Source organism: Cavia porcellus, unplaced genomic scaffold (assembly GCF_034190915.1).
Source record: "Cavia porcellus strain 051 isolate PalLab524CR breed Dunkin Hartley unplaced genomic scaffold, mCavPor4.1 scaffold_19, whole genome shotgun sequence".
Classification (NCBI taxonomy): domain Eukaryota; kingdom Metazoa; phylum Chordata; class Mammalia; order Rodentia; family Caviidae; genus Cavia; species Cavia porcellus.
In genome coordinates, this window is record NW_026947502.1 from 3,948,605 (window position 1) to 3,970,998 (window position 22,394).

At 36.7% G+C, this 22,394-nt stretch overlaps 1 protein-coding gene across 1 annotated transcript in view; it reads right to left on the minus strand.

Annotated features, from left to right (window-relative positions):
- The window catches only part of Meikin (meiotic kinetochore factor), a 95,046-nt gene that overhangs the window by 58,275 nt on the left and 14,377 nt on the right, over positions 1–22,394 (minus strand). The window contains exon 5 of the mRNA XM_063230576.1: positions 17,592–17,711. Coding sequence (XP_063086646.1) covers positions 17,592–17,711 — 120 coding nt within the window. The remainder of the gene's footprint in view (positions 1–17,591; positions 17,712–22,394) is intronic.

The following is a 22,394-nucleotide window of genomic DNA, read 5'->3' on the forward strand; positions in this document are numbered from 1 at the left end:
TTCACTAGCTGATGTATACATATTGTCCCCCACAAATAGTTGCTCAAGATACAAAAGTGGAACATATAAATGGGAATTCAACCAGGGAGACTGAAAACAGTTCTGTTCAACTATCCAACAAAATCTAAGTATTATGGCTATCAATCCTATACACTTAGACATGTATGCATTTATCCATATCTTCACTTACGTTGAGACCTAATAAAACTTATTAGATTAAAATCCTTCTCAACAAAGATTAATAATATTGGTAGATTTCACATAACACTCCAGAATCAGCACAGGGTAGTGCAGCGCCCTTTTCTTTCCTTCAGAGTATTTGTTCATTTCATCTTGTGTCATAAGATCAGTTCTCATAAACTGTTTATAGGTTTTACGTAAGTAAAACATGAGTCTTAACATGTATTTCTATCCTTTCTATATTAGAGGGAGAAACAGAACAAAGCAGGAAAGAACTAAACATTTTCCTATAAACACATAAAACTACAAAGACATATAAAACTGCTGTATAAGGAGTTCTACCATGGTCACTGTGCCATTTCTTGTTATCATCAACACAACTGGCTATATGATCAGATAAAGTATAATTGAACATATCAGTACATAACAGAATTAACAGAAATACAACTTTGTAGACAGTGTAGAGCTACAGAAACAGGTAGTAATCAAATCAGAATGGATATCATGGTGAATCATTGTCATTTTCTGTATGGTTGTCTATATTCAACTTGTTACCATCAACCTTACAATTTTGAAAAAAATCTGTCAATAATAAGCAGCAATCAAACAAGTCAGATTTAACTAAGATCAGTCATGATACAACAGTATAAGTCATACAGGGATCCTGATTGAGTTGATAGGAAATTAAAGATGACTACTTTACTATGTCCTGATATCTTCGGGACAGCTGTCTGTACCCTCAGATCCAGTGCTTGTATACAAACTAGGATGGAACAAGTTTCAACCAAGCAGAGTGGTGCGAGTTATAGGGGTTTTAATTCCTGATACACTATTAGCTATATCTTCTGCTGTTTTTTTTTGAGGACTATTCCTCCCCTTTACTCCCCCAGAATGAACTGTGTATTTTTGGGTCTCCCCAACACTCACAGTTTTGTATTGGGGGGAGGGGGGTAACCTGCTATTTACCTAAGTGTTTCTGAACTTTCTCACTCCTGGGCTGGATTTCTAGTTATGTTTCTTCATTTATTAAAGCCTGTCTGTTCACCCTATCCATAAATACTGGTCTAGTTACCCCTATTACTCTCTAGTTCCCCATCACATCGAGTTCCATTTTCTCGTATTTGATTTTGGTCCATATACCGTTCTTCAGGCTAATTATATTTCCTATGAAGAGCCTCTTGGTGGACCCTATCTCTTGATCCACTCTGCCTGCAATTCTTTTTTTTTCCCTAAGGTTAGTGTATCTAGGCCATCTGTATTAGAAATTATATCCAACCTTCTTTACCTCATTTCTGTTGTGCTCTTTTTCTGTTATTAGTTGTTAGTTTGTCTTCTTCATTTTGCTTTCTGCTCCATTCATTGTGACCTTTCTGCCACTGTTTCTGGAATCCTGCTACTTTTCTCTGTCTTTAGAATGTCCTGAAGTATTCTCTGTAGAGTTGAGTTGGTGGTTGTGAATTTCCTCAGTTCCTCTTTATCTTGGAAGCACCTTGTTTCTCCACTAATTATTAGCGAAAGTTGTGCAGGATATATCAATCTTGGCAGGAGGTTATTGTGTTTCAAAGCTTGAATTATTTCACCCCATGCTCTTCGTGATTTGATGGTTTGTTCCAAAAGGTCTGCTGTAATTCTGATGGGTGTTCCCTTATAAGGGATGTGTTTCTTGTCTCTGATGGCTTTTAATATTCTGTTCTTATATTGGATTTCTGGTATTTTGATTATTATATGTCTGGGTGTAGCTCTGTTTGGGCTGTAGGTGGCTGGGGTCCTGTATGCCTCATACATCTAAGTATCTTTACCTTTTCCTATATTAGGGAAGTTCTCCTTGATTATTTCTGTGAATAGCCTTTGCAGTTCATTTGTTTGTATCCCTGCTTCTTCCTTTACATTCCTAATTCTTAAGTTATAGATCCTCTTATCATCTTCTAGCCTTTGTATTGTTACTGCTTGTTTCCTTGTTATTTTTTAGAAGTTTTTCCTTTCATGCTCCCACATTACAAATGTGTCCTCCAGTTCAGATAATCTATCCTTAGTTTCTTCAAGCTGTCATGCCAGCTTTCAATAGTTTTTAAGTTTCCTGGTAATATCTTTGAACCTTTTTCATGTATTCCATGTTTTCTCTATTTTCTCCATCAAACAATTCTCCCCTCTTTTTCTATTCTTCCATTCCACCATCTCTTTTTTTTGGGGAGGTGCTTAGCATTTCTTTAACTATTCTACTTATATCTTGCTTTACTTTGTTAAATACTTCACTTTTGAACTTGTCTATGAGGTCCTGGAGATATTGCTTTATGTCTATTGGTGCCATGCTTGATATTGCATGTTTTCTGTCCTCATTATCCTTTGAATTTACCTTTCCTGGATCAGTGTTCTCAGGATTGGGGACTGAGGACCCTTTCTTGTTGCCTCCTCTTTTCATATTTTTTTCCTTCCATACAGGTGTATATAGGAGGCCCAGTTTCTTTCTTTGTTGGTTACAGTTTGTTTTAATTGTGCTGGCTAGGTGTTTCTGCCCACTGCAATGTACTAGGGAGACACAGACTGGGGCAGCCTATGCTGGGCCCACCCCTCCAGGTCAGTCAACCTGCTGAAGGCTTCACTACATTAGGGTGCACTGCCCCATGGGCTAGCCTATTGGGTCTTAGTCCATGGCATCACCCAGGTGAAGCATTCCCCACCAATCCTGCTTGAAGAGGGGACTATGTGCCTGAAGTCACTGCAGCATCTTGTTCTGGCTAGTCTGCCTCATCCCAAAATGTCCCCTAGTGGAGCCTCCTAGTCTATGGAAGGGTCCCCGTTCTTCTCACTCACTGCAGGTTGATGCAGGGCTCCCCTCCATCTCTACTCTCAATTCAGTTTGCCTATTCCCACTCTCAGAGCTTTCACATCTCTATCCCTGCTGTGCCGATTCAGATGCAGCAGCAGCAGGAAATTCAAATTGCAGCTTCCAGAGGCGTGGGTTCCAGCATCAGCACTGAGACTTTAGCTGTTCCAGTTGTAGCACTGGGATTGCGTTTCCAGTTGGTTTCTCTCAGCTTAGTTCATTCCTGGGTTGGCAGGGCACATACCCCCCTGCTTACGACTCCCCACACCGCACCATTGCTGAAATCTAAGCTGGCTATCTCAGAGAGACACTGTAGCTGCTGTTATCTATCTGCCATGTTCTCTGCTCTCTCAAGGTTACATTTCAGAACAAGAAGATAATGTCTTCAAAGACCTACTATTCAAAAATAAGTACAGTAAGAGAAACTACTGCTGCTAGATGATTCAAAGAAGTCTAATCTAAAAATAATTGGGATAACTGAAAAATTAGAACACATGGAAGTAATGATAGAAAACTTCATATATATACGTACACACAAATATAATGTATATATATATATATATATATATATATACACAGTTAATATATATTTGTGTGTGTATAGAGATAGACAGAGACAGAGATAGAGAGACAGAGATACAATAAGTGAGGCATATACACACCAAATAGCCATGATCAGAAGAGAACCTCTCCACATCACATTTAACTGAAAATTTCAGAAGTCTATCACAGGGACACAATCTTAAAAGCTGTTAAAAGACAATAAATCCTGTACAAAAGTAAACCCATTAGAATTACAGAAGACAGGGGCTGGGGATTTAGCTCAGTGGAACAAGTGCTTGCCTGACAAGTGTGAAGTTGTGAGTTTGATCCCCAGTACCAAAAAAACAAAACCACAATTGGAATTACAGAAGCCTTCTCAATATAAACCTTAAAGGCCAGGAAGGCTTGAAGTGAAGTGTTCCAAACCATAAAAGAGAATTTCCCATCCCAACTTACGTATCTTGTAAACCTGATGGAAAAATAAGGTATTTCCACAATGAGGAGCACTTCAAGAACTTCATGACCACCAAACCAGCATTATAAAAAAAATTCTCAAGGATACCCTAGAAAGGGACAACGAAAACAATATGGCCAATAAATCAAAACAAGCCACTAAGAAGAAAAATAGGATATCAGCAACAGAAAATAATGTGATGACCAGAATAAATCAATACCTCTCAGAAATAACTCTAAATGTCTTTGATTCCCCAATCATAAGACACAGACTGGAAGAATGAATCTAAAAAGAAAAACAGCTATATATACAGCATACCAAAGCCACATTTAATTCTAAGAGATAATAACAGATTAAAAATGGAAGGTTGGAAAACAATATTTCATGCAATGGGAAGGCAGAAAAAAAGCTGCAATTGCTATATCAGAAAAAGTGGATTTGAAACTAAAACTAATCATAACAGACAAAAAAGGTCATTACATACTAGTTGAGCAAACAATTCAACAAGAAGAGTTAACAATTACAAACATACCAAACAGTAGTGCACTCCACGTCATAAAACAAACACTAAGTGGGCATGGTGGCATTGCCTCTAATCTTAGCACTTAAGATGCTAAGTTGGATGCAGGAGGATCGCTATAAGTTCAAGGTCAGCCTGGGCTACACAGTGAATTCAAAGCTACTCTGAGCTATATAGCGAGACCCTGTCTCAAAAACAAAATGAAACACTAATAGATATGAAAAATCAGATCAACATCAATACAACAGTAACTGGGAACCTCAACATCCCACTGTCATAAATGGACAGATCAATTAGACAAAATATCAACAAAGAAATATTGAGACAAATAATCAGACTTACTAAAAATCTACAGTATTTCATATAATAACAGAATACATATTTCTCTCAGCAGTACGTGGAACTTCTATCAAAACAGACCACATACCACCCAACAGAGCATGCTTACGTAAATCCAAAAGAATAGAAATTATCCCATGCATATTATCAGATTATCAGTGTAATGAAAGTAACAATTAATAATGAAAGAAACTACATAAACTATGCAAACATGGAAATCAAACAATACTCTTTTGAATAGTCAATGGGTCACAGATGAAATTACAGAAAAAGTTAGACATGGGGATTTAGCTTAGCAGCACAAGCACAAATTAAAGCACCACAAAGATTCCTTCTTACTCCAGAAAGGCCTATCATTAAGAAACAAAATAATGGCAAATGCTGGCATAGCTATGGTGACAAAAGAACTGTCCTTTATTGTTAATAGGAACTTAAACTAGTACAACCATTATGGAAATCAGTATAGAGATTTCTCAAAGAACTGAAATTAAAAATTTCATAGGACCCAGCTATTCCTCTGCTAGGTCATTCTAGCTAGTTCATCTCCCAAAGAGATTAAGACATCATACTACAGTGAAAAACATGAATACCAATGTTTATAGCAGTACAATACATAATAACTAAAACCTGGAAGCAAACTGTGTAACATTAAAAGATAACCAGATAAAGAAAATGTGGCACATATACATAATGGAATACTACTCAGTAGTGAAGAATGAAAAATTTGAGACATTTGTAGGAAAATGGATGCATTTGGAAAATACAATGTTAAGTGAAATAAACCAGACAGATGAGCTTAAAACCATATGGTAGCTGTCATTTGAGTGAGGCAAAGTATAAATAAAGAAAATGATAAAGGATGGATACAAGGGGACAAAGGGATGGATCTCTGGCAATAGGGAAGTGGGCCAAGGGAACAAGGGAAAAGGTTGAAGAGGAGGGCAAGAGGAAATATATAAAGATATGCCATGTACTGGAACTTAATAACTTCAGTGAATGTAAACACTATGTGTAATAACATGAGCTAAGATTAACAATATCAATATGATGAAGAAGGGAATGGGAAATTAGGAGTGAGGGGAAGGAAGGGAAGAGAATCTAAAAAAAGAAACAATCTGTAGTATTATATGTGTTACCATTCCCCAACATGATTGAAAACTACATGAAATGCAAACATGTAATAATTATATAAAATAAAGTTATTGAACATATTTTCCTAATCAAAATAAATACTGAATGAAAAAAAATGAGTCTGTACATAGAATCATGACTGTTATATACATTTTTAAAACAGGGTTTTAAAAAAAGACAAAAAGTCCTCAACCCAAGGACCTAGGAGGCCAGCAGGAGTGTTGGTCCCCCCTCCTCCTTGCCCCATGGACCTAGGAGGTCAGCAGGACCTAGGAGGCTAGTGGGAGCTTCAGTCTCACCTCTACACCATAGAGAACTCAGAGGCTGACCCTTCCCCCCTCACCTGAAAGTCCACAGTAGCCCACAGACAATCAGCTACCCCTTCTGCCACAGGCAGAATCTTGGTGGCTGGTGGGTGCCTCAGCAACCCTTCACCTACACAGAGGACCTCAGTGGGCCAGTAACAATGTGGCAATTTTCCACCTTCAAATAGAGGACCTCAGTGGGTAAACAAGAGCAGCAGTGAACCCTCCCCACACCTGTAGGAGCTTGGCAAATCCAGCAAGAGTGTGGGTGAGTCCTTCTCCCATACAGAGAAGACCAGCCAGGTTGAAGAGATAAGGCTTCCTCCAACCCAGAAGTCCTCAAATGGGCCTATGACACACCCAGTGACACAGTAGGGTCCCAGCTGGGGTACACACTATATCCAGGCCTGGAATAGCCTGAAGCCTCAGTAACAATACAAGCTAAGGCTTGTAGTACTCCTAGGCTAATCATTCTATGTAGAATATAGGACTCACCTAACAGGCCCTGCAGGAGGAATTCAGATGACTGGCTCTCCCCCTCAATGTGGGAGCCAGCAATTAGACAAACATCAGCCATACAGTAGGACACTAAGGCACATAAAATGGACAGTTGGGACTAGTAGGATTGAAAACATCAAAATACTAACCCAAGAGGTGAAAATGACAAAACGAAAAAGCAAAATCCAATCTCAAACATCTAGTCCATCAGGAGACATCAAAATAGAGGACATTACAAGTCATACACCTGAAATTTCTGAAAAGATAGCAAGTGAAATAAAGAAGAAAATCCATGAGGCTATAGAGGAGATCAGATCAGAAATAATCTCTCTGGTAAAGAAAGAAATGACAACCTTAATAAAGGAGTTGCTCAGCACAGCAAGAGAAGACATGGATAAAAAATACAGAAGCATGGGTATAGGATGGAAACCTTGAATGAACAATTTAGGAAAGAGAATGCATGAAATAAATTCAAAGAGATATCCAGGAAATAAAAAATTCCACTGAAAGCTGGCAATACCATTTGAATAAAGTTGAGGATAGACTTTCAGACCTTGAAGACAGGATTGCCACTAGTGATTGTGAAAGGAAAGAACTTTTAAAAAATAACAAGAGAACATGAAATAACAATTCAACAGCTTCAAGATGGTGTAAAGAGAAACAATATATGATTAATAGGAGTCAATGAAAATGCAGGAGTCAACACAAATGACATAAAAACACTATTTGCAGAAGTAATAGCAGAAAAATTTCCAAACATGGGAAAAGAATCAGACATATAGATAGGTGAAGCATATAGGATGTCAAACAGGCATAACCAAAATAAATCACCACCAGATATATAATAATTAAGATCCCAGAAATTTAGCATAAAAACAGAATACTAAAAGCTGTTAGAGAAAAGACACAACTCACCTATCAAGGAAAGCCTATTAGAATCACAGCAGACTTCTTAGCACAATCCTTCTAGTCAAGACAAGCTTAGAGTGAAGTATTTCAAGCCCTGAAAGAAAACAATTGTCAACCCAGATTGATGTACCCCACAAAACTTTCTTTGAAAATTAATGGAGAAATAAGATACTTGCATGACAAAGAACAACTGAAGAAATTCATGTGCACCAAACCAAACTACAAAGAGTACTGGAAGACATAATAGAAAGAGAAAAATGACTACAATTTCCAAAACAATAAAAGAAAAAAACCATCATGTAGGGCAAGCAATTAAACAAAGGGAAAAAGCAGGAAATCAACAACAGGAAAATAACATGACAAAGTTGAACCAGTACATATCAGTTATATTCATTAATGTAAATGGCCTCAACTGACCAATTAAAAAAAATAAGTTGACATAATGGATCAAGAAACAGGATCCAACAAATGGTGTACACAAGAAACACATCTGATTCAAAAGGAAACTCATAGACTAAAAGTCAAAGGATGGAAAACAATATTCCATACAACAGAAACCCAGGAAAAAGCAAGGGTAGCTATACTGTAGGCAGACGATGTGAACTTCAAACAAAAAATGATCAAAAGAGGTAAAGAAGATCACTATGTACTTGTTAGGGGAAAAGTTCAAGGGAAAAAGCTTACAATCATAAATATATATGCACCAAGTACAGGAGCACCCAACTCTATAAGACAAGTGCTAATGGACATGAAAAACTAAATAAGCAGTAACACAATTGTAACAGGGGACCTTGATACCCCACTGTCACAAAGAGATAGATCAACTAGACAAAAAAGTTGGCAAAGACATAACAGAACTGAGTCAAATCTGTGACCAAATGGACTTAGCAGATGTTTACAGAGGATCCACTTAGCCAAATCAGAATATACATTCTTCTCAGCTACACATGGGACATTCTCTAAAACAGACCATAATTAGCCCATAGAACATTCTTAAGTAAATACAAAAGGGTTGAAATTATCCCATGCATAATATCTGACCATCATGCACTTAAATTGGAAATCAATGGCGAAAGAAACTGCAAAACCTGCATAAACACATGGACATTAAATAACAACCTCCTAACCAACCAATGAGTTACAGATGAAATTAAAGAAGATATTAAACAATACCTACAATTCAATGAAAATGCAGATACAACATACCAAAACCTATGGACATAATGAAAGTGGTCCTAAGAGGGAAATATATAGCAATGAATTGTCACATCAGAAAAACAGAACAAGCACAAATAACCTAATGCTACATCTCAAACTTCTAGAAAAAGAAGAGCAAGTAAAACCCAAAGCTCATAGAATAGAAGAAATTATAAAGATCAGAACAGAAATTCATGCAATTGAGACTAAGAAAACAATACAAAGTATTCATGAATGGAAGAGTTGGTTCATTGACAGAATAGGACTTCCGGGAGAACATGGCGGACAGAATAAACAAAATTGATAAACCTCCAGCCAATTTTATCAGGAAAAAAAAAACTCAAATTCATGCAAATAAGAAATGAAAAGGATGAAATTACTACAGATTCCACAGAAATTCAGAAGATCATGAATACCTACTTTGTAACTCTTTATTCACATATGGTGGAAAACACAGAGAAAATGGATAGATTTCTAGAAACGTATGAATTACTAAAGCTTAATCAAGAAGATATAACAATTTTGAATAACCTAGTATTAGCTACTAAATTGAAAATGTGATTAAAAACTTACCAACAAAGAAAAGCCTAGGCCCTGATGGATTCACAGCTGAATTCTGTAAGAAATTTAGAGAAGATTCAATGCCAATACTCCTCAAACTCTTCAATGAAACTGAAAGGGAAGAAATTCTCCCTCATTCCTGGAGGCAAATACTACTCTGATATCAAAACCAGAGAAAGACCCAAGCAAAAGACCAATCTCACTAGTGAACACTGATGCAAAAATTCTAAATAAAATACTGGCAAGAAGAATGCAACAAATCATCAAGATTATACATCATGACCAAGTGGGATTTATTCCAGAAATATAGGAATGATTTAACATATGCAAATCAATAAATGTAATATACCACATTAACAGAGCTGAAGATAAAAATCATGTGATCATCTCAGTAGACACACAAAAAGCTTTTGATAAAGTCCAACATTTGTTTATGATAAAAACCCTGCAGAAACTCAGAATAGATGGTATCTACTCAATCTGATAAAAGCCATCTATGACAAACCAACAGCCAGCCCTATTCTAAATGGACAAGAACTGTAATCTTTCACTTAAAATCAGGAACAAGACAAAGATGTCCACTATCACCACTCCTATTCAATATACTGCTGGAAACATTGGGCAGAGCAATTAGACAAGAGAGAAATAAAAGGAATAAGGATAGGAAAGGAAGAAGTTAAATTATCACTATTTGCAGATTATATGATATTCTACATAGAAGACTCCAAAATTTCCATCAAAAGACTATTAGAGTTAATAAGCAAATTCAGCAGAGAAGCAGATACAAAGTCAACACTCAAAAATTAATAGCATCCCTGTACACAAACAACAAACTCACTGAGAGAGAAATTATGAAAATACCTTTCACAATAGCATCCAAAACAATGAAATACTTTGGAATCAATGTAACAAAGAATGTAAAAGACATATATGTTGAAAACTATAGTACTCCAAAAAAGGAGATTGAAGAGGTTGTCAGAAAACGGAAATATATCCCTTTCTCTTCATTAGGAAGAACCATTGTTGTGAAAACGATCATACTTCTAAAATGTTATATAGATTTAATGCAATCCCAATCAAAAAGCCATTAACACACATTACAGATCTAGAGAAAATATTCCTAAAATTCATTTGGAAACAGAAGAAACCCAGAATAGCAAAGGCAACCTTGGGCAACAAAGGCAAGGCAGGAAGTATCACAATCCCAGACTTGAAATTATACTACAAAGCTACAGTGATAATATCAGCATGGTATTGGCAACAAAACAGATCTGAGGACCAGTGGAACAGATTAGAAGATGCAGACACAACTACAAAGACACTCAGCCACCTTAACTTTGACAAAGGAGCTAAACATGTCCACTGGAAGAAAGATAGCCTCTTTAATAAATGGTGTTGGATAAATTGGCTTTTGATATGCTGAAGACTGAAACTAGGTCCATGTCTATCATCATGCACTAAACTAAATTCAAAATGGATCAAAGATCTAAATATTAAAATAACAATACCAAATCTACTGGAGGACAAAATAGGTATAAATCTTCATTTCATTTTTCATTTTTATCGGTACCAGGGATTGAACTCACGACCGCCTGCTTGCAAGGCAGGTACTTATGCCACTGAGCTAAATCCCCAGCCCCTAAAATAGGTAGAAATCTTGAAGACACAGGTGTAGGCAAAGAGTTTAAGAACAAAATGCAAACTGCATAAGAAATATTTCGAAGGATCAACAACTGGGATCTCTTCTTATTAAAACGTTTTTGTACTTCAAAAGAAATCACCAACAGAGCGAAGAGAAAACCCATATAAAGAATTTTAGCCAGCTGTCCCTCAGACAAAGGACTTCTATCTAGAACATATAAAAAGTTGAAAAATTCAATGACCCAATCCAGAAATGGGTATCTGAGATGAATACACACTTCTCAGATGAAGAAATACAAATGACAAATAAATACATGAAGAAATGTTCCACAACATTGATCATTTGAGAAATGCAAATTAAAACAACATTGAGATTCCATCTACTTAAGAAAGAATGGCTGCTACCAAGAAATCAACTGATAACAAATGTTGGTGGGGCTACGGGGAAAAAGGAACACTTTTCCACTATTGGCAGGAATGTAGACTGGTGTAACCATTGTAGAAATCAGTGTGGAGGTTCCTCAAAAAACCAGGAATGGAAGTCTCATTCAATTCAGCTATTCCCCTTCTGGGCATTTTCCCAGAAAAATTGAAAATGTCATACACAGTGATATATGTGCACCTATGTTTATAGCAGCACAATCTGTAATAGCTAAATTTTGGAAACAACCCAAATGCCCATCAATCGCAGAATGGATAAAAAAAGAGGTGGTATTTTTATACAATGGAAAATTACTCAGCTATAAAAAGGATAATCTTGAGGCTTATATAGGTAAATAGAGACAATTTGAGACCATACTAATAAGTGAAATAAATCAAACTCACATTTATTAATATCATATTGTCTCCCTAACATAAAAAATAATAACAAATAAACTGAAAGAATAATAAGATTCAAAATGTACAATAAATACTGTAATAATGAAAGGGAAAGAAAGTGCTCCAAAGGAAAGAACTTGGATAGGAAAAGGAGAAAAGATAGAAAGGAAACAATTACATGAATATAGGTATACATATGTTACAGTGTGTGTATATATGTATACAAGATAGATAACTATATTACCAATCTCTGTTGGTTCATTGAAAAGAATAGCTTGTACTGTCACTGTTTGATTGATCATTTTTTGTGCCTAGATCTTATAACCTGTACAACTAGTTCTAAGACAATAATATACAATATATTAACTAATGTTAATTTCCTATTTTTTTGAAATTCTATATCATTTCTATCCTTTTTCCTGCTTTTATTTTTTAAAAAATTAAAAACAAAATTTAAAAAAAAGGACAGTAGGCTGGGCACAATCCTATAATCCTAGCATTCAGGAGGCTGAGGCAGGATGACTGCTATGAGTTTAAAGCCAACTTGGGCTACAAAGTGAGTTCAAGCCCTCTCTATTTTGTTTCATTATATTTCAATAACAAAATCCTGTCTCAAAAAGAAAAACCAAGAAGCACTGTGACTCTAAAATGTTTAGTTCTTACATTTTTTTCATGGGACTTCTGACAGTTTTCTAAAGGGATACCTAAAAAATCAATTTACTAGAAATAGACAAATGCGTAAAATTATTCTAAGCAAAAATTAATATTCTCCAATATACATATATAGTGGTAAAATTTATGTTTATAATTTTATAATGCTATATTTTTATGCCTACTGTTTTTTTGGAACTGGTAATCAAATGCAGGACCTCATGCTTGCCAGGCAGGCATTATGTTGCTGAGCTATATCCCTGGCTCCATCTACTACTAATTTAGGTAAAATTATTTTCAAATTACCACAGTAAAACAAAAAGTTATAAAATTTCAAGAGATACTGGAATCTGATACCTTGTATTTGGACAGTTCTTTATAATTTTGGAGTCTTTTTTACATCTATCATCTTAGAAGTCCTAACAATTCTGTCAATCAAATATACCAATTTATTAACCCCATTTTACATAACTGGCCAAGACATAAAACTAATAGCTATATACCCAGAACTTAAACCAAATCTCATGCCTCTTAGCCTACTACCAAATATTTAGATACCCATCCCAGTAGACTGATTTGTCAAGAGCCTTTCTCAGTTCACATTTTACTGCCTTAGATATGCCAGCATACTTGGATTATAAAGAACCATGGGAACAGTCTTGTGAAGAAGAAATATCCATTACTGTCGGTGTCACTCCCGGCCGGCAGGAAGGACACACAACAAAGTCTGGCAGTGGACAACCTTTTCTTTTATTTTCCTTCTCCGTACAGCCTGCCCCGGGAATCCTCCCGGCCGAAGCCTCTGTTGGTCCGCTCCCCGCGGCTCCTTGCGTGCTTCTCCCTACAGTCTGTCCCGAAGCCTCTACCGGTCCGCTCTCCGCGGCTCCTTGCGTGCTTCTTCCTACAGTCTGTCCCGAAGCCTCTACCGGTCCGCTCTCCGCGGCTCCTTGCGTGCTTCTTCTGCTTCTTTTGCTTCTTCTTTTTTTCTTGGCGGGAGAGGCACTCACTTTTATAGGGTTACAGTGGCCAACCAGTTCAAAGTGCGCGATGCGGGCTGATTGGCTAACATCAGTTGTTGCTAGGCAGACTATCTTACAGGGCGGGTTGTGAAGCAGGAGATCTTACAGGGCGGGTTGTTTACCAAGCAGGAAGCAGGAGATCTTACAGGGCGGGTTGTTTACCAAGCAGGAGATAAGCGCCATCTTAGCACATTCGATGGGAGGGGTAATCTAGCTCAGGCTTTGCTCTTTCCTACAGGCCTCACGTCCGCCAAGTAAGGCGACCGGGCTCGGCCGCGGCTCCCAACACATTACCATCTGTAACACTTTGCTTATGTTAATATTAAACTTTAAAATCATAACAGTTCAGGAGAGGTGAAGGGAATGGCACCTTGTATACATTTTGTCTTCTTTTTTGTATTTATTTTTAAGAAAATAAAACAATAATAAAATGAAACAAAACAGTGATATTATTGTCCTCTAAATGGTTGCTCAGACTACCAGCTTCAGGCTGGCTCACAGGCAGAGGCTTACCTTTCTTCCTGGTTCTCCCCAGTCCACACTCTGGATAGCTTACAGGTGGGGATAGCTGCCTTTTTGGTTCCCCGTGGTCTGTGCTCCAGCTGGCTCATGAGCAGGGCCTTAGTTGCCTTCCAGGTTCTCTCCAGTCCACTCTGGTGAACTCACAGGCATAGGTGTAGCTTCCTTCCTGGTTCTCCACGGTCCATGCTTTGGCTGTTTTATAGCAAGGTCTTAGCTGCCTTTCTGGTTCTTCCCAGTTCATGCTCCAGCTGGCTCAACAGGCAGGTGCTTAGCTGCCTTCTTGGTTCACCCTCATCCACATTCTGGTAGGCTCACAGGCAAGGGCATTACTTCCATCCTAGTTCTCTCCATTCTGTATGCTGGCTGGCTCACAGGCAGAGGCATTGGTTCTCTCCTGGTTCTCTGCATTCCACATGCTGGTTGGCTCACAGGTAGGAGGCTCAGCTGCCTTCCAGGTTCTCCCCAGTTTACTATGCATTTTCTTGAGAGAGAAGTTCTCAAAATGCAAAAGGACACTTAACTAGCATCTACTCTCTGCTTCTGCAACACTCCTTAATTCTTTTCTGATAGCCCAGAATAGGCTTTAACTCAATTTAGTTAGAGTTTTAAATGTCCCTGGTCAAAGTTACTGGTTCAGAGATAAACACAGAAACTAATTTAAGTCAATGTACAAAATTTAGGACTTTGCTGGGGATTTAGCTAAGTGGCATAAGTGCCTACCTGGCAAGTGTGAGGTTGTAAGTTTGATCCCTGATACCAAGAAAAAAAAAAGATCTACCAAGTATGAAGTATGGAATACAAAGAACAGGCAAAATTCAAGACTTCTGTTCAAATAGTTGGCAAAAAAGCACTTTCCTCATTGGATTTGGGCTGTGACTATATAAGCCTAGAGCCAGAGAGAATTGCTATATAAAGAGGGTTAGTAAAAAACATAATTAACACAAAGGAATCTTGAAGTGAGAGAGATATATGAATGGGTCCTACTGATACCATTTGAAACTCTGGATTAAGCTGCATATACATTTGATTTACTGCTGGATTTTTGAAGTATGTATGACACTATTTAACTTAACATAATTTGAGGACAGTTTTGTTTTTTCTAGTACTGCCAAGAGAATCCAGGACTTTTGCACTGAGCTACATTCCCAATGATTTTATCTTTTTTTTTTTTTTAAACTTTGAAACAGTATCTCGCTAAGTCACTGAATTGCTGCAGCTGGGCTAGAACTTGTGATCTTTCTGTCTCAGCCTCCCAGTGCTGAGACTACAGGTGTGCCCAGCCTGAGTTGGGATTTGTATCATTTTCAGTGGACAAAGTACTTAACCAAAATACCTGCTGAAGTGACAGGCTGCTTTTTTGGGCAGTTTTATCGGCAAAGAAGTTATCAAACTGAACATAACGCAGTCAATAAAGCTTTCAAACACTGTAGAAATACAGACATTCATTCAGGCTGTTATCGACTATCTCATAAAGATCCTCTAAAGACTGGGTTAGATAATATCCATTCCTAGTTCTCACCTCCATTTTCCAACATTTCCCTTGTTTTCTACCATTTATTTATTTACTTACTTATTTATTGGTACTGGAACTCAAACTCAGGACCTTGTGCTTGCCTGGCAGGTACTGTACCACTGAGTATATCCCCAGCCCCTCTACCACATTAGAGGTTAAGAAAATGAAATACATAGTTTCTCAATCTCCCTGATAGGTACCTGATCCAGTTATGGCCAACAGATCTAAACAAAAGTCTGCTGGAGAATTTTTGTGCAAGCTTTAACTCTTCTGATAAAAGAAAATATACATGAATACTACTGGTCTTTCATATTCTTTTCACAAGAAATATGGCCGTGAATCCTAGAGGCTTCTAGCTAGAAGGTAACAAACCAACACACTTACTAGCAGAAAGATATAAAGAGCCTAGTATCTTGGTGCTATTACTGAGGGGCTATACTAGCATTGGACTAGTATAGGAGAAAAGCATGCTCAATATAAATACTTTTTGGCTTGGCAAAAAGTATCATAAACAAAGAAGACAATAAACTGGGAGAAAATATTCATAAGTTTGTTCAAATACATAAATGTATTATCTCCATTTATACCATGGACAGGATAATATTCCTAAATATTCCTTATTAAAAATAAGTATCTAAAGAACTCTTAAAATTAAAACTCCACCAGCACTTGCACACTTGATGTCTCTGAACTCTCTTTTCCTTCAACAACATCAAACTTCAGTCTCTCTATCCCCTATACCGGGAAGGTACTTCCTGGGATTATTCTTTATGGCAACCTGATGTACAAATACATTGTTGATGTATTTGTTGGTATATTGGTTGATGAAGCCGTTTTTTATACTGAACCCAAACTTTCCCTGTGATGACTTTCTCATCCTGACGGGCAGGTGGTGTTGGTATGAGACTGCCTGTACTATGGTTTGCCAGGCTTGATGTCAGCAGTGCTGAGGGTGGGGAAAGTACGCGTCTGCTGGGTGTTGCCTTCCCTATAAGTAGATGCAGCTTCTCCCAGGGTGTTACATTAACTAGGTGGGTGGCCACGGGCCTGCCTAAGGCTCTCTGGGGTCCACACTCTACTCATTACTAATGGAACTGCCATGCTTATAAAAGATAACATTGGGGAAATCTGGGTAAAAGGTATAGAGGAAACCTCTGTAGTATTTTTGTAATTTTCCTGTAAGTTTAAAATTAGCTCAGAATTAAAAGTTACAAAAATGTAATCCATATGTACTTATATAGTTGAATGTGCCTATTTGGCATATATATATTTATAATTATTATCTCTTCTTGGATTTTTTTCCTTAACAAGTATATAGTAATATTCTTTATCTCTTTTGATCAGTCTTGGCTGGATGTTCACATTGTCTGCAACTAGAATATCTACTCTTGCTTTTTTCTGGGTTCCTGTTGCATGGAGTATTATTTCCCATCCTTTGACTTTCAGTCTACGAATTTCTTTTTGAGCTAAATGAGAGCTTTTTCTTCTATGCAATGAAAAAAGTGAATGTAGGGCCAGGAGTTTAGCTTAGTGGCGTAAGTGCCTGCTTGGCAAACACAAAGTCTTAAGTTCGATCCCCGGTACCTGTCATGGTTTATGTTTGTGTCCCCCAGGCCTCATGAGTTTGCATTGTTCATATGTGATGGTTCATTGTATAGTGCTTGGATTGATGGTGTCAGTGCTCCACTCACATAGGGGTGGAGCCAGGATGTGATGTAATGGCAGGAAGAAGGTGTGTTTTTCTCTTTGCTGGTTCGAGTTTGCTGCGGGCGGCCGCCATGAACTGCAGCCCAGCCATGCCTGCCTGTCTTGGAGCCAACTGAGTGTGGACTGAAACCTCCAAAAACTGTAAGAAATAAACCTTTCCTTTCCCAACTTTGGGCTTCAGGTATTTTGTCTCAGCGACGAGCACAAAGTAACTAAGACAGTACCAAAAAAAAAAAAAAAGTGAATGCAAAAACTCACCCAAAATTGCAGAGAGGCTTGAAAATTCTGGTGCCTTCTCTATTGCTACTGCTTTACTAGTATCCAGAAGAGTGGAATTCTTGCATTGCACGTATTCTGTCAATTCGGGACACTCCCAATCTAAAAGAGCAAGGGAGAAAGAAATGGCACAAAACTTTAAATAGCCTATAACCAGTCGGTTACCTCTGCCCCCTTTACTTAGGGGCCCAGCCCCTATCAAACTATAGTAATTGAAAGTTTTGGATGCAGCAGAACAAAAGGACAAGATTTGATGGCATCAAGGTAAGAAAAGATCCATAGTCTATTTTAGTCCTTTATCTTTGGCTTCCTTCCTAAATTTTCGCTCCATTAATATTACTAGTCTACTGGGCATGGTGGTGTGATACCCATACTCCTAGCACTCTGGGTAGTCGAGTTAGGAGAATCCAAAGTTTGAGCGTAGCACGGGCAACTCAGCAAGACCCTGTCTCAAAATAAAAATAAAAAATTCTGGGGATACAGCTCATCTCCGTGAAAAGGGCCTGGGTTCAAGCCCTAGTATCCCAAGAGAAGAAGAAAGTAATGCATGTAAATGCAGATGCTCATCTTTATGTGTGTTATACTTCTATATCCCACTAGGTGTCATATCACTAAGTGATACACTTAAGACTGCTACTACTTGATACTGATTTTAAGCTTTCTATTTACTTTCCATTATTTCTTCTTATATCCCCTTATCCTCACTTTTCCTGCTCTCTCACTAGCCCTACAGTGTTGTCTCACATATTTAGATTGCTATTTAATGTAGATATTATAAATTATAAAAATTCTACTTATGATACACCATGACCACCTTTTGTTTTTCCCAGTCTTTTCTCCATTGGTTTAGCTTGCTGTGTATTTTTCATCTATTTAATTCCAAACTGTACCAAATTGTATAACTTACTCTGTTTCCTCCATTCCTTGCATGTTCTGAGTTTTCATAATATTGTACCTTGTTTCATATTGTTACTAGACCCACTGTGGGTGTTTTAAGTCACAAATACATGTTCTGTAGCTCTTGAATTATTTTTTTTTCTCTTTTTTAATTAACTTTTTCTGAAATTCCTATTATCTGATGCTGAACTGAATATACTATTCCTTTCAATGTATTTCTTTCAAATTTCTTTTTTCATTGTTTGTTTTTTGATTCTTTTTTTGAGAAATTTCAGCTTTCTTTCTAATCTTTTTACTACGTTTTCCATTCTGCCATTGCATTTAATTATTGGAATATTCCCTGGCATATAGACTATTACTATTTAATTAATGCAATATATATTTCATTTCAATGAAGACTTTAAAAATATTTTCCTCTTCTGTCATTTCTATTTTTAATTGACTCCTTTTCTTAATTTTCAAATAGATTTTACTGTAGAGTACTTAATATGAGATGGATCTTTTAAGTAATTTTTAAAGTGTACAATATATTATTATTCACTATAGGTACAGTATTATACAGTAGCTCTCTAGAACTTAGTCATCTTACATATTTGAAACTCAAAGGCTGGTGAAAAGTAACTTGCCATGGTTTAGATCTAGAATGCCCTAAAAGGTACATAAGTGCAGAGTATGGGGGTTGGAAGGTGAATGAATTATGAAAACATCATAGCTGACCTATGTTAGGAGGCAGAGCCTGCAAGGTGGGTCCCTGGAGGCTTGACCTGGAAGGGTGTTTATTTCCCTCCCTGTCCTTCCCTTTGCTTTCTGCTTCCTGGCTACTACAATATGGGAAGCTTTTCTCTGCAAGGCTCTCCCACCTGCTGTTTCTGCCTTGAAACCAGCTGTCCATGGACTGAAAATCTGAACCAAAATAGTTTTCCTTCTTTAAGCTGTGGGTGTTGACTGTTGTGTCCTAGCAAGGGGAAAGTAACTAAAACATACCTCATTTTCCCCTCCCATCAGCATCTGCCAACCACTATTCTATTCTCTGCTTCTATGATTTTGACAACTCTATATACTTCATATAAGTGGAATTATACAGTATTTGTCCTTCTCTGACTATATTATTTCATTTAGCATAATGTCTTTAATTGTCACAAATGGCAATATTGCTTTTCAAGCTGAACAAAATTCCATTTATGGATATATTCTACTTTATTTATTCATCAAAACTTTAGGTCGTTTCCTTATACTGGCCTTTGTGGATAATGCTAAAATCAATATAGAAGTGCTGTTTTTTGAAATTCTAAGTTTATTCTGAATAAATAATAAGGGGATTGCTCAATCATATAGTTTTTAGAAAACTTCCAGTTTTTCATAGCTGTTACATAATTTCACATTCCTGCCAACAGTGAACAAAGTTTATAGTTTATCCACATACTTGTTGACACTTACCTTTTTTTACAGTAAATATTTTAACATGTGAGATGTTACTTCGCTGTTTTGATTTGCATGTTCCTGATGATTAGCATTGCTCAGCAATTTTTTACATACTTGTTTGCCATTTCTTTTCTTTTTTTGCCACTTCTTTTCTTTCTTTCTTTCTTCTTTTTCTTTTCTTTTCTTTTTTTTTTTTTGAGACAGGGTCTCACTGTGAGTGAGAGACTCTGGCCTTGGGCTTACTTTGTAGCCCAGGCTGGTCTTGAACTCACAATGATCCTCCTGGGATTACAGGTGTGTGCCACTGCACTGGCTTTTGTTCGCCATTTCTATGTCTTTGGAGAAATGTATCCTAAAGTTCTTCACCCATTTTTATCAGGTTATTGGTTTTGTTTTTCTTTGTTATTGAATTTCTTATATAGTTTAATCACTTTATCTGATTGTAACTATCTCCTCTAATTCTGCAGTTTGTAATTTTTACTGTTGATTTTTGTGCTGTGAATATGCTGTTTAGTTTTATATAGTACTACTTGTCTATTTTTGTTTTTTTTTAACCTATACTTTTGGTGTCACAGTCAAAAAATCATTGCTAAGAAAAATGTCACTTTTTCATTAATTTTTAGTTTTACGTTTTTTTAAGTTTTTCGATATTTTAGTCTTTAATTCATTTTCACTTGATTCTTGTATATGATGTATATAAGATCTAATGATGTATAAAGATCTAATTTCATCCTTTTGAATATAGCTATCTATATCTACTAACAGCATCTGTGGAAAAGGTTATCTTTTCCTCACTGTGTACCCTTAACACTCCATCAAAGATCTGTTGACTACATATGCACAGTATTATTTCTTGGCTTTCCATTCTATTCCATTGGTGTATGTCTGTGCCATGTAGTTTTGGTGGCAGAATGACAGCAATATAGTGTTTTAATTACTATATACTATATTTTGAAATCAAGAAATGTGGTACTCCCATTTTGTTCTTTCACAAGATTGTTTTGGCTGCTTGAAGTTCTAATAATATCCATGTATTTTCCTACAAATGACAAAATTTTATTCTTCTTTATGGCTAAACAATATCTAACTGTATTATACATACATTTTCTTTTTTATTTTAAAAGAATCCCATTTTTTAAATTTTAAAATGAAAAAATTCAGAAAAGAAAAACAAAAGGAAAAAGAGATAAACAATAACAACAAACCCAAAACAGTAACAAAATAGGTTTTCAAAACAGAATGAAAGAAATTTAACGATGGTTGTTATATTGCATATTGTTTTTTTTTTCAAAGAAAGAAAGAAAAAAAAATTTAAAAAATAAAAACAGAAAAAGGTAGAATACTGAATTTAAAAAAAATAACACGACAAAATTTCTAGTTGATACATTACTCATTGTCATCTTTAAAATAGTTGCCAAAGTCACAAAATCAAAGCATAAAAAGTGGTTAGACACTCAAACATTGACAGTGCAAACCCTCCTGAGATTCAATGATCCAACAGAAATTCAGTAATATGGTCATCTATCTTACACACTATATATAGTGTTATACCCTTTAGAGCACTTGCCTTCCCTCTCACTTTTACCATATCTATTATACTTTTTGGATCCCATTATTCTCTCAGTTTTTATTATTTTTTTACACTAGGGAAACAATGTGATAATTACTAATGTGAGCCTTGTGTACTTCAATAATGAGGATACCTCCATTTACTTATAAAGGCTTCAAGATTATCCTTTTTTATAGCTGAGCAGTATTCCACTGTATAAAAATAAATTTTTAAAATCTACTCTGTGGTTGATGGGCATTTTGGTTGTTTACAAGATTTATCTAACACAAATTGTGCAGCTATGAACATGGGTGCACATATATCTCTCTGACATGACCTTTTCAATTTTGGGGGGAAAATACCCAGAAGGGGAATAGCTGGATTGAATGGAACCTCCAAATCCTAGTTTTCTGAGGAATCTCCAAACTGATTTCCACAGTGGTTGCACCAGTCTTCACTCCCACCAACAGTGGGGAAGTGTTCCTTTTTACCTGCATCCTCGCCAAGATTTGTTATCAGTTGTTTTCCTGATGGCAGCCATTCTTTCCATCGTGAGATGAAATCTCAATGTTGTTTTAATTTGCATTCCTCAAATGGTCAGTGATGGTGAACATTTCTTTATGTTTTTATTTGCCATTTTCATATCTTCATCTGAGAACTGTATGTTCATCTCCGATGTCCATTTTTGGAGAGGCTCTTGAATTTCGGGGGGTTAATGATACATTTTCTTCATCCATTCATCTGCTGCAACCTACGCTGGTTTCCTATTTTGGCTTGCAATTGTGCCGCAATAAACAGATAGCAGGTATACCTACATTATACTGACTCTAATTCCTTAAGGCATATACCAAGAAATGGTATACCTGAGGTAAATGGTAGCTCTATTTTGAGTTTTTTGAGGTGCCTTCATGCCAGTT